We start from the raw sequence: 13,015 nt of genomic DNA, 5'->3' as shown, positions 1-13,015 counted from the left end.
CGCTGTTGTGCCATCTCTTTCTTTGCAAGCCATGAGCACTAGGTGTATTCTCTTGAGGTCCCCCACATGCTCCTACAAATCACAGAGCTGTATATGTTAAAATTCATTGGTCAGAAGTCATTGTTGATTATTTATCAGTATCAATCTAATGCATGTCAAAAAAAACTTTCTTTTATGTTCTAGTCAACATACAGCCAAGGCAATATAGTACTGTACTGTACGAAAAAAAAGGTATAGGATTTACTTCTAAAAATAAATTACTAAAATTGCTAGTCAAATTCACAAATGATTACGAAAAATCTTCAAGTTACACATTGAAGACATAAAATTGAATTAAAAAGACTGATTTTTATGTTGTATTTATATGTAAAACTTCACACATGACACTAAAATCTGGGAGTGCCAATTTACAGTTTTTCACTGTTAAAAATATGACATTCTTTTTCACTTCCAAAAACTTTAAATGTAAAAGTAGGCCTATTTTACAGTAATTTATCACATTAGGCATTTTACAGTTTTTCTATCCAATCAATAGGTTTTTAACATATGATTTTTTTTAACAGTATTTTACCGTTAAACTAATGTATTTTTTTTTATTCTATGCAATTGAAAAGAAGATAAATATCATGATGGGATGAGAGACTTGAAGAGGCCCGTGTAACAGATTTTATATGCAAGGTGTGGGTCTTTCTGATTCAAATCACAGTAGATTAGGTTCATTTTTTTAAAGGACTTATTTTACATAATAAATTCAGGTCTTATGGATGTATTGTTCTAATAATGCATAATGCAGACTTGGAGGATGTCACAACAGGCTTCACCTGTCAAGTTAATTAAATACAAAATGGACACAAATGTGTAACAGACCTGTATTTTAATTGAAAGGAACTTAAAACAGGCAACCTCAGCTCTTGAATAGTCTGACTTCATCTCCTCCTGTATAATTCAGAAGAGGAGATATTATGTGGTGTGACAGCACTGGTGCTTGTAGCAGTTTCAATTCAGAAACCTCACAACATCCTTACAAGTTTACTTAACCTCCTTTACAATACCCACACTCACAACTGTATTTCCTATTTTACAGGGGTCTGAAATTGTTTTGTTGTTTCATTAGCCAACTATTCTAGGACTTTAATGCCCACATTTTAATTTAAGGTATGCCATTAGTACCACTGTAAATTCAAACTGAATGAACTTTAATGAATATATGTCTGAAATGTACATTCATGGAATTACTGAATAAAATCCCCATGAAATGCAATAAGTATTACATTTTACACAATATAACACAAGTAACATTATTTTTCTATCCCCTTTTTTTTCTTCACAAATTTGAAAATATTAATGTCAACAAATCACTTATTATGAATAAAACAAATGAAATAAAATAAAATAACACAGACCACTATTTTTCAAAATTAAATATTAATAAACCTCTAAACTGTTTCAGCTGAATAACTTTTTTGACATTCAGGTAAAATGACAAAATGAAGAAGAATCTAGCCTGTAAGATGAGCTTTTGTGCCATTAAAAAAAAAAAAAATAATAATAAATTTAAAAAATGATTAAAATAAAATAAAATAAAATAAAATAAAATAAAATAAAATAAAATAAAATAAAATAAAATAAAATAAAAACATTAAATGCCAACAGATGGCAGCATATCCCACTCTAATGACACTGGTTGCAATAACCTTCATCTTTATGACTAACATCCATTGTGAGGGAGCTTTTATAATAAATATATAGTGTCCGCTTAAAAATTAAAAATGCCATGATTCACTGAGATATAACACTACACTGCAACTTACTTAGAAGGTGTTAACTACACTTTTGCCCAAATCCTGTCCTTGATCTGTTCAGGTATGAATAACTACATCTAACTGATATTTCCAAATATGTACCATTCTAGTATGGAGCCAGGCCTAATGTCTTCAAGACTGTCTTTATGGGTCTCAGAACTGCATTTATCAGGAAAAAAGCAACAAACAATATAATTCTATTTCTCTGTATATTCTGATACTTTGTTCAAATGTGTTTGAGTGATTAACTAGCTTCTTAAAACTTTACGTCACTTAGAAACCAGTGTGTCACTTACACTTTGTCACTGTGGTAACGTGTTTCAAAAAGGAACCAGTGTCACCTGCTAAAAGTAGCATACTCAATTAATTTGAAGTGACATCATGTCATTCAGTGTTACTCTTTATAAATCTTTTTCTATATAAAAATACACTGTGTTCTGTGCTATCACGATCATGGAGAATTTTATATGCCACTGAATTTCAACAGTGCAAGTTAAAAAAAAAAAAAAGTATTTAATTTAAAGTGAAATCAGGATTCCAGTTAAGCTATTCTTTCTTTCTTTATTTCTTCTCTTTGAGTTGATTGAGGGTCAGAAAAGTTCAATTCTGTTCCTCTCTTTTTCTACAGCTTTTTTTAATTCGTCTTCTGCCCTCTAATCTTTGAAGCTTCAACTCCAGTCTTCTGAACACTCATATTCTTTCTCATAAAATGAAAGGTGAGAGAGTGAGAGGGTAAAAGAGAGAGAGAAAGATATGGAAACCTTGATAGTGTGCCCACTAGGGTCTTCTCTGAGGTTATAAGGGTCATTTAATATAAATCTGAGCCTGTAATACTTCCCATCACATCCCTTTTTCTTTTTCTTGTACTTTATATGCTTATGAGATTTTTAATTTCTGCCTTGTCTTTTGATTCTTAAAATGACATTCTAAAAATTCTAAAATCAACAAAAGGCTTATAACTAAGAATCTTCTTATTATTATTATTAGCAATATTACATTCATTTTATTGGGGATACATAGTGTGGGGGTTATAATCTATTACACAACAATAATTTTGAAACATTCCATATTAAAATTGATAAAATACAATAAAAGTGTTCTAATATAAAAATTATAAATGTATTAATGTCTTTAGGGTTATTTTTTAAGATTTATCACAAATCAAAACCTTTCAAAAGCAAGGTTTGCATGGCTGTAGGTTGTATGCCAGTAAGGACAGATTAAATGACCTGTGACTCTGACAAGAAAAGAAGAGAACAATACAAAAAAAAAATAGTTAATGCGCTATGAGTCGAGCTGATGGTGCACGAGGCTTGTCTTTTCCCCCCTAACTGTTCTCTGCTCTAGTCTGATGCTGAGAGACAGTTATGCAAAGCTTGTGGATGCCGTGAGAAGGAGAGAGGAGGGAGAGGTCATATACCGGTGTCTGCCACCGATGGGGTTTTGGGGACTGTCAGATTCAATGCCTTGCTCTCTCATTCATAGACCTGTGTGAGAACCAATGTCTGCTGGGGCACCAGTGTGTGATGAATCTGTTTGCAATTCATGCGGCTGCAAAGTGCAGCACACTGTAAAAACATATGTGCTCTGAGGGCCAATTCAATTTTGCCAATCTGTAACATCAAGCAGTACAATAGTGTGTGAAATTTTGTATGGGTAAACTATATCATAAGCAGGTTTTTGTTTATTTATCACATGGGATTACAGTGTATTAGACAGAGAATGTATTGTTTTGTATTCCATACTCTTTCCATAATATTGTTTTCTCCAGTTAAATAGCCGAAAACAGTCTAAAACAGTTCTAAACAAATATGTTGCTGGATGTGTGAGGACAAGGGGATAGACTTTTTCACGGGAGGAAGCATTATTATGGACTATAGACTTGTATTTTGGATACAATATATAATAATGGATTTATTTCTTACAAACACACTGCTTTAAAACTGGAGTTGTTTGGATTATTGTGATGTTTTTATCAGCTGTTTGAACTCTCGTTCTGACGGCACCTATTCACTGCAGTGGATCTATCGCTAAGCATGTGATGTAATGCTACATTTCTCCAAATCAGTTCCGATAAACAAACTTATCTACATCTTGGATCATCATAGTTTTAAAATAGCAGTTGGCTAAATAAGTAAATAATGAAATCACACCAGTAGATTTGAACTGAAATGTTGAACTGTGTTCTTGGGGAAAGAGAATGGTTGGAAACAATTGTAACATTGATATCAGGATTAATTTGTTACATGTGATCTCATTAATTTGAACTTCATTATCGATGATTTTCTTAACTTTCCATTACATTTCTTTTTTTTTCTGGGAGATTTACTCCACATTCAAGAAAAAAAGTTATTCTTCTCAAATCAGTGTCTAAACAACAGGTTCCAATTGTGTCAACTTATCCTAGATTGTGTCAACATGTTTTAAGTGCACTGAATCTTTTCCCCTGAGCAATAAGGCTGAAAATATTAAATAGCTTTTTGTAGTAAAGACTTCAAGGTGTTTATATAGTAAATGACTTTCAAAAATAAATGTACCCTGAAAAAATATTCACTGGAGTAAAAGTATGACAACTAGACCCGGTTTGCGCTATCCTTACAGTAACAGACTACATCCTTTAGACTTCAGGGACATTGCGTCGTGAACAACATGACTTTAAATGCATTGCTCAGTGGCCCGGTAGTGACAGGAATCATGAATTTAACTTCACATTGTTAAGAACAGCGACCTTCAGATTATCCGTTCCGTTTTTAACCTCTAACATAAATTAACGAGAGGAATGTAATACTTAAGATTAAGTGCACCGATCACAAACACCTGATGATGCAAACTCATATTTATAAATCCTCACTGAACCAAATAATGATCCATGAAGAACACTGCCCAATAAAAGGGGGTTTAAATCCCCCCTCGGATTCAATACTTTAAATGTAAATTTTACAAGCATCATGTCACGCTTGCAGCATATTATCCACAGCAAGTGAATGAAATAATTCCTGCAGCTAGCGTGTATCCAGATGGCGTCTTTACGCGTAATGTAAGAGCGCGCGCCAGTTCCGTAAATCGTTTATGTATTGTTATGCATAGTGATTAGACTCTTCTTGGCTGAGATTGATTAAACCACAGAAAAAGACAGTTATTGGGTCAAGGATAAGGATAACATGCTGATTATAGACAGACTGCTTTGCATTGCGGTCACAAATTTGATTGAGAAATTAAAAGCAAAGGGGAGAGAGAGAGAGAGAGAGAGAGAGAGAGAGAGAGAGAGAGAGAGAGAGAGAGCGCAAGTGTTACCTACCTCTGCACACAGCTCGGATGCTGACAGACTAAAGTTTCGTCGGTTTGTGTGTATAAGGACAACTTCCCATTACAGGAATGATGCAGAATCAAAGATATTTTGGAATTCTACAGCTTGGAATTTTTATATGGACGTCATTTTGTATTAAAGGTAGGTGCTGCTGCTTTTTTACTAAAGTAATTTGCGCAACATAAATTTAATCGTAAAAGTGAACTCCGTGTAGGTGCATCAATGTGCTTTTACTTCGGTGATGTTGTAACATGTTACTTAGCTTGAATACGTGAAGTACTGTATGACAGGAGTTACTAAATTAAAGCGATGATTGATCATTTTACTGTAGAAATATATGAGCATGTGTGTTTATCTTTGTGTACAGCTTGTAAGAGTGTCTGTGTGCGCTTTGCCTTGCAGCACCTCGACCTCTTAATACTCCATAACATCTGGCATGATCGCACTGACGCATGATCGCACTGACAAAAATACCGCACAATATCCTTAGGTCTTCTCTCTATTACGCCAATGTTAGACGCGAGCAACCATGGCAAGGACGGGATGAAGGAAATGCTTTATGACCTATAATTAAAGGGTATTATGGATTAACTCATTGCGTGAGTGTATGGGTATGCGCGCGCATCAAGTGCAGGTCTCTATGCTCGACTTACTTTCGATACTTTCAGTTACGCCTCTTACAATAAATCTGCGATGTCCGAGTGTTGTTATGCCTGAACGACATTTAATATTGATTTGCTCTAAAAATTTCTTTGCTGACACAGAAAGTAGTTCCAAAAGAAAGCAAAGTAACCTACCAACCACTGCGCAAACACAAGTGAAATGTCCCATTATTAAATCAGCACTTTTGGAACATCACTCAGCCAATCAAATTTGAGGAATGGAACACATTTTGTACAATCCACCACACTTACACATTAGCATTGGAACTGGAATTGCTCCTCTGAATAATAACCTGTCAAATAGAGAACTTGGTTTGTGATTTTTTTTTTTTTTTTTTTTTTTTTTTTGGATAAGTAACACATTCCATTCCTGAAAATGGTCTCTTGGTGTCTTTTAATTTCCCTTACAGCCTAAGCATGATTCAGTTTCTTTGATTGATTTTGTCTGGACATTCAGTGTGTGGGGGGGTTTCTATTCTAACCATTTAAGGTGTGGGATTCCCTTAAACTATTTACAGAGGTCAAACTAGAACATTGCCCTTAGTATTACAAAATTACTTCAGTTTATGACTCTGGTCAGCTATGTGCCAATTAAGGTAATATTGTAGACTGAGTTTGCAGATTTCTTTAAAAGGTACAGTAGAACAGTTGCAAACAAAGGGCCCTGGATTCCTGAACCTCTGTTGTCTTTCTATAAAATAATAAGAAAATATTATATAATATATATTTTTAAGTCACAATGAAATTAAAATTGACCGTTGCTATTTTTTTATGGAATATAACAATGTATATCTGATTTATCTGTGCACTTTTCTTAATTTATGTGCCCTTTTAAAAGCAATGAAAATACAAATGACATTTTGCTGTTTTGACACCAAAACAGCAAAACATGTTAGATATTTTCTTTATGTTGGCAGAAATGTCATTATATCCTACATTCTGACAATATTCACAGCATACTCCTGGCTGTCATTTTGGGTCAGAGTTTATACCATGACCTTAAAATCCCATAGACCAGCAGCTTACACTATTTGGCTGAGAGAAAATGGTCAGCATGTAGATAAGAGAAAGATATGGCAGTCATGCTGTATGTTTTGCATCAGTAATGTACTGGAAATGAACAGCCTAAACAAAACACAGACCTGAACCCTATAGAACAGTGAGCCAGACCTCATCATCATGTCAGTAACATATCTCACTTATTGTATCAATATTTACTTTGAAAATAATGGCAAAAAAAAAAACATTCATCCTTCCCTTTGCTTCCACACTTCTAAGAAGCTTTTCCACTAGGTGTTGGAAGAATGACGCAATGGTTTGCTTGATTCAGATGCAAGAGCATCACTGAGATCAGGCACTGACGTTAGGTAAAGGGGGCAGGGGCTTGACTGACAGCTGGTGTTCCAGTAAATTGCAATGGGGTTCATTGTGGCTCAGGTCTGACCTTCTACATCAAATCCAGTAAACTACTTCTATATAAACCTCACTTTATGAACTGTGTTATTGCATGATGTTGCATTAAGTTTTGTTGTCATAGAAATGACTGAAATAGCTTAACCAGTTATTAGCACATTTTTGGCCAAGTATTTCACATGTCTAAGCATATGCTGTTTAAGGTTGCCAAGCAACGTAACTTAGCATAATAAGGTAGAATTAACTAATGTGCAGTCACAGGTGTGCATGTATCGGCTGTGGTTTCGTGCATGGTGTATATCCAATCAAAATTTAGACTTGAATTTAGATATGTTATAATGCGAGTAACAATTAGCCTAAACAGACAGTTGTTTTAAAGGTGCCTCAAAGAGTTCTACACTGGTTTCCCAAAGTTAGTTCATTTTAATGACACGTTTCTAAATGAAAATCACGCAGAACCAGGGCTGCAGACAGCGCACCTTGTTTGTTTTCTTTATTTTATAAATGCACAAAGTTTTGTTGTTATTATGTGTGGATACAAATAAAAGTAGACCCTTTACAGATTCAACTGATGTATTGCTCTTATCTGTATGATCAAAACCGAAAGTGTAATTTAAGTTCTTTTCAGGGTTATCAGGAGAAGATGCCTCATAATGCGTATATGCGGGGATCGACTCCAGAGGTTTAAACTATATTGTTTCCACATTAATTTGGAGAGTCAGTGTTAAAGTATTATAAATACTATTTGTGATGACAACAACTGCAATGTTAGGTTATTATGATTAATTACAGAAATCTGTGTGATTAAATCATTATTTTCTTTAATCAGTCGACAACCCTGCTTCTACTACCTTACTCTTGATCTTGGCTCAATGCTACACTAAAAAACACACAGAACTAAAATAAAATGTACTGACAATGATGAATTAATTTTAGGCACTAGAAAACAGAGAGCATGAGAATAAATGATTAGTAACTTTCCAGGGTTTGCTGCTTCACCACTATTCTCTTTTCCCTCTGCCCCGTTTAGCCCAGTACTGACAATGATGAATTAATTTATTAGGAAATCATGGTTTTTTTTATTTATTTTTTAGCTCTTTCCGCCTCTATATATTGTTTTTGATCAAGGGAAGAGTGGAGTGATAGCCATTCAGCTTTTAAAGTCATCGCTAATCTGGACTACAGCACAATCCTACAGAGAGTGAGCTGACCCATTTATTCCACAGGGATTTTCTCTTTCTCTCTCTTTTTTCCTCACTTGCTTTTTTTTCCCAAAGGCATGAGGTGAAACTTGATGTGTTATTAGACCGGATGATTTGATGCTTGAGTCAAAGAATATCTTGTTCCTGATCAGGCTTCCATATAAAATGATTTGCTCTTTATCTTCAGTGGAGAAGAAGAGTAATTTACAGCGTTTCTGATTCTGATCTAACTTGTGCTGCCATAATCATACTTGGATTGACATAAATCCCCATAAAAGGCCTGGACTGTGAGTAAGCAAACACACATACAAACACATGCAAAGAACATCTGCGTCTGATCATTTCCAGCAGAAGATGTAATAAGAGAAAAAGAGCTTGAGAAATCAAAAAAAAATCAATGTTTGTTTCATTCTCTCCTAAACTGTTTTTCCCACTCTCACAGACTTATAGTACAGGCATTTTTCTCTTTCACTACAGTGGTTCTCAACTGGTGGGTAAAGACCCAAATGTGTCAAAATATATAATACATAGTCATTATAGGAAAATTAATAGACTTATTGAAAGATATTAACAATTAATCTCTAGTTGCTGTTTTAATAATATATACAGATATATTGTTGTTATAGGAATAATACACTTCAAAATTTGATCCCAAATCCAATGTAAAATTCTAAAGCAAAACCAGCTGAGAACACACTGTCTCTCTATTCTCAGTTCTCTTTTCCTCTTCCACATCTTTCACATTATGTCCAACTTTCTCTTTTTACAAGTCTCACTGTCACAGAGCTTTCATTGAGCTCTCTTTGCTATTATGTTTCACCATTTGCATGAAATTCAATAAATCACCCGCCACGCCATCACTGCCAGGTTCAGACTCTCTGTGAGCTTGCTGATCTCATGGCCACCCGTCTCCCTCTGGAGTCTCCTTGATTGTTGTTTGGGGTTTAGCACTGTATGCTAGCACTCAAGTGTGAGGAAAAGTTCAATGAGGGCTTGTTTCCCAGGCAGGCTAAAGTGACATATATACTTGTTCCAGTCTTTTTAAATATGTAATATCACTCTGTCCCACATTGTGTTTCACAGCTTCTGTTTGCTCAGCTTTGAGTTTACACCGCAGCTGTTGTATTTGTTTACCCACTTCCTTTGTGATTTTTGTGTGTGCGTGTTTTAAATGTTCCTAATTAGCTAGCTAGCTAGATTAATAGATATATTAGATAGATATTGAAAAATCTATACAAATTACTTATCTGAGTGACATTTTCATACACTTTACATTGGCAGAAAAGATTTTAAAACACACAACACATAAAAACATAAAAGATCTTTATATTTTTATATTATACACACCCCTTTTATAAAAAACATTATATCCACATATATATCTTAAAAATCCATCTCTTGCAAACAAAATAAAGAAAACAGGTTAGTTAACCCGAGGCAATAGAGGGTTAATCAATGACGGCATATACAGTACATAGTAATGAGAGTGTGCCGACCAGTGGGAAAAAGACTTTTAAATAAGCAATGAAATTTAACGAACGTGATTTAAAGGCTTTTATATGTGCTGTAGATGTGACCAGGATAGAGTTAGTCCGAAACACTCTCTTTCTTGGTCTCCATTACACTCTTTTCTATACTTGAAATATGCATTTGAATCACATTCACCAGATACTGCATAACCCACAGGCTGAGATGGGCCTGAAGCCCAAACACTTATTCCATTTGGATGAATTAGGGTAATCTGGAACACCTAAACTCTGATGTGTACATTTCACAAACAAGTCTATGTTAACACTACACTCATTTGAGATGCCAAATGCCTCGCATTCAGTGTTAATGAGAGTAGACAGCTGCAGTCTGGGGAGGAGGGGAAAAAGGAGCAGGCAAATCAGACAAATGTTACGTCTCATGTGGATCAGCAATCTACATGAGCATTTTTTCATATTCCTTCTGACCAATTAAGTGCATACAGTAGAACAAGTAGCCCAATTTATCTAGTTTCACCAGAATATGTGTTTCTCCATTTTAGTGTTAATAAAAACATGTTTTCTGAATATTCTTTAAATCCCAACATTCTCTATAGAGATCAGACTGTTGTGTTCACAAACCGTATATTAAACAAACAAAAATAGAGAGTTTTTGTTAAAAAATAAAATTTTAGACCAAAACAAAAGATTGTAAGTTGTTTCCCTTCATTCTCTAGTTTGTGCAGTTGTTGGATCTGGCTCTGAAAGAGTATTTGGCACACATCACATCATCTTGATCATATTTTAAATAACAGACCACTGAAATGTACTTTAACTTCAAAAGGTTACTATAGTGGCCTTATGGTCTTAGGTACTATGTACATACATCAAAAAAATAAGTACAATGTATTTATTGTGTTCATAATGTATCGCAAAACACTTTAGCTGCTGATGAGATGGGATATGGGTAAAGTTAACAACATGTTAAGGGACCACCATAGAATTAAGGGTGGGTTAAAGTGTAAGGGATTGGTCAAAAGTGTAATTATAAATGTAATTACAGAAATTATTTACAGATGTAATTACATGCAGGTGTTTAAAAAATATATATAAAAATGTATGTACACATTAAGTGAATTATACCAAATGATTAATTTAAATGTAAGTACATAGTAGATAAGGCCACTTAATATAAAGTGGGACCAGAAACTTAACACACTTAAGTACACTTAAAGAGTACCATTGTAATAATGTTAAATTAAAAGTTTTACTTTGAAGTACATTTTAAATAATTGTTTTAATAATTTTTGGTAACACTTTATTTTAAGGTGTCCTAGTTACACATGTTACATGTACTTACTATTATAACAACAATAAAGTATGCATAATTACATGCAAGTAACCCTAAGCCAAACCCTAACCCTAACCAATTATAAAGTACATGTAGTTAATTAATATTACTCAGTACTTAAATGTATGATTAAACTGTAACAATGACACCTTAAAATAAAGTACAACCTAATTTTTTTATCATGCTTTAAAGAAGTACACTTGTCCTGACTTACATACTAAAGAACAATAAAAATAAATAAATATCAATCAACAACACAAAAAAAACATAGTTTTACATCATTACATTTTACATCGCAACATTATTCGTTACAAATGTATAAAAATACAATTAAATACAGCTTCAATAGAAAAAAATATATATGTTTGTAAGTATATAAACTTTAATTTCAAAGACAATAGAAGTAATTATGAAATTATGTACTTAAAATTATATATTAAGATGTACTAAAGTTGTACTTAAAGTGGGTTGGAAAGCACTCTACTGTTCAGTTAGCAGCATTTAAAATACATTTAAACTATATATTTTTATTTTTATTTAATGTTTAATTTTCATTTAATTGCAATTAACACTGTGTTTATTAACAGTTGTGGCCAAAGTGACGGAAACCTTATATTCATGCATGCATGTATTCTACATGCATTTAAGTATATTTCTATAATAAGTATGCTAAAGTATACTTCTTTTCCATAAGGAGAAACATGCAAAGTTGTTCTATATATTTCTTTTAATATATATATATATTTATATATATATATATATATATATATATATATATATATATATATATATATATATATATATATATATATATATATATATATATATATATATATATATATATATATATATATATATGTGTATATTATAACATTGCAAGGCACAATAAACTCAAAAAGTGGAAAAATATCCAATACATGCATGATATTTTAATGTTTTTGTTTTATTTGTCAGTCTAAAGAGCTGGGTGACATTATAGTAAATTGCAGAAATAAGTGCAAAAAGTGTTCCAGATTACTCTGATTATGCAAGAGTACAAAAGAGAAATTAATGTATTGCCTCTGATGGAATCTGTCATTTCTTCACAGTAAGAACCTCATTAAGAGTGTCAGTCATTCTCATCATGGGCTGTAATCCTTTAGTGTCATAGTGCTAAATCCTCTGTTGCTTCCTCTGTTGTTGGTGCTCCATGCTGTGATTTGTGTGTGTATGTGTGAGTGACACTATTGCCGATCCAGTCTTTTAGAAAGTAAACTTTCAAAGCAACTTTCAAATAGGATTTTTAGCCTGAGCGTTTACAAGCCCAGCCTGTATCCTGCTGCACGGCATGTCCTGTATCTAGCAGCTATAATTGTTCCTGCGGGAACAGGAGATTGAAGTCTCATTCTTTAACAAACGCCCATGCACTGGAATGCATGCCTGACATTTTCTTTAATGGAAAGGATTTAATAAAACACCATTGTGCAGAGCTGTGGTTATGACTTCTGTGAAATAGTTTCTTCAAGTATCAGCCATTAGAAATGCCAGGGGAAAATAGCACCATATTAAATCAAGGAAAAAAATGTTTAATAGTATATGGTTTAGTAGTAATTAAAAGGAAGGACCATGTGCACACTCATAATTGAAAATTAATTGTGACCTAGCCGATATCTCTTTCTAAGCAGCTTCCTGTGTTAAACTTATCCACCCATTTAAGGTTCGACTGTCTGTATGAACCACAGAAGTGCAAAAAGCCAGTTAGCACTGCTAAAATGTTTCTACTGCAACTTTACTTGGTTTATTAAAAAGCACATTCCTTGCAATATTGCATCT

The 13,015-nt window shown here is 33.6% G+C and overlaps 1 protein-coding gene across 1 annotated transcript in view; it reads left to right on the top strand.

Moving 5' to 3' along the window:
- The first annotated feature begins 5,083 nt into the window (after window positions 1-5,083).
- The window catches only part of LOC109093462 (neuronal acetylcholine receptor subunit alpha-7-like), a 50,607-nt gene continuing 42,675 nt past the window's right edge, over window positions 5,084-13,015 (top strand). Inside the window, exon 1 of the mRNA XM_042716174.1 lies at window positions 5,084-5,250. Within this exon, the coding sequence (XP_042572108.1) occupies window positions 5,178-5,250 (73 nt within the window). The 5' untranslated portion in view covers window positions 5,084-5,177. The remainder of the gene's footprint in view (window positions 5,251-13,015) is intronic.

Source organism: Cyprinus carpio, chromosome B1 (genome assembly GCF_018340385.1).
Source record: "Cyprinus carpio isolate SPL01 chromosome B1, ASM1834038v1, whole genome shotgun sequence".
Classification (NCBI taxonomy): domain Eukaryota; kingdom Metazoa; phylum Chordata; class Actinopteri; order Cypriniformes; family Cyprinidae; genus Cyprinus; species Cyprinus carpio.
Note: the sequence above shows the minus strand (reverse complement) of the source record. Positions and strands in the feature narration are given on the sequence as shown.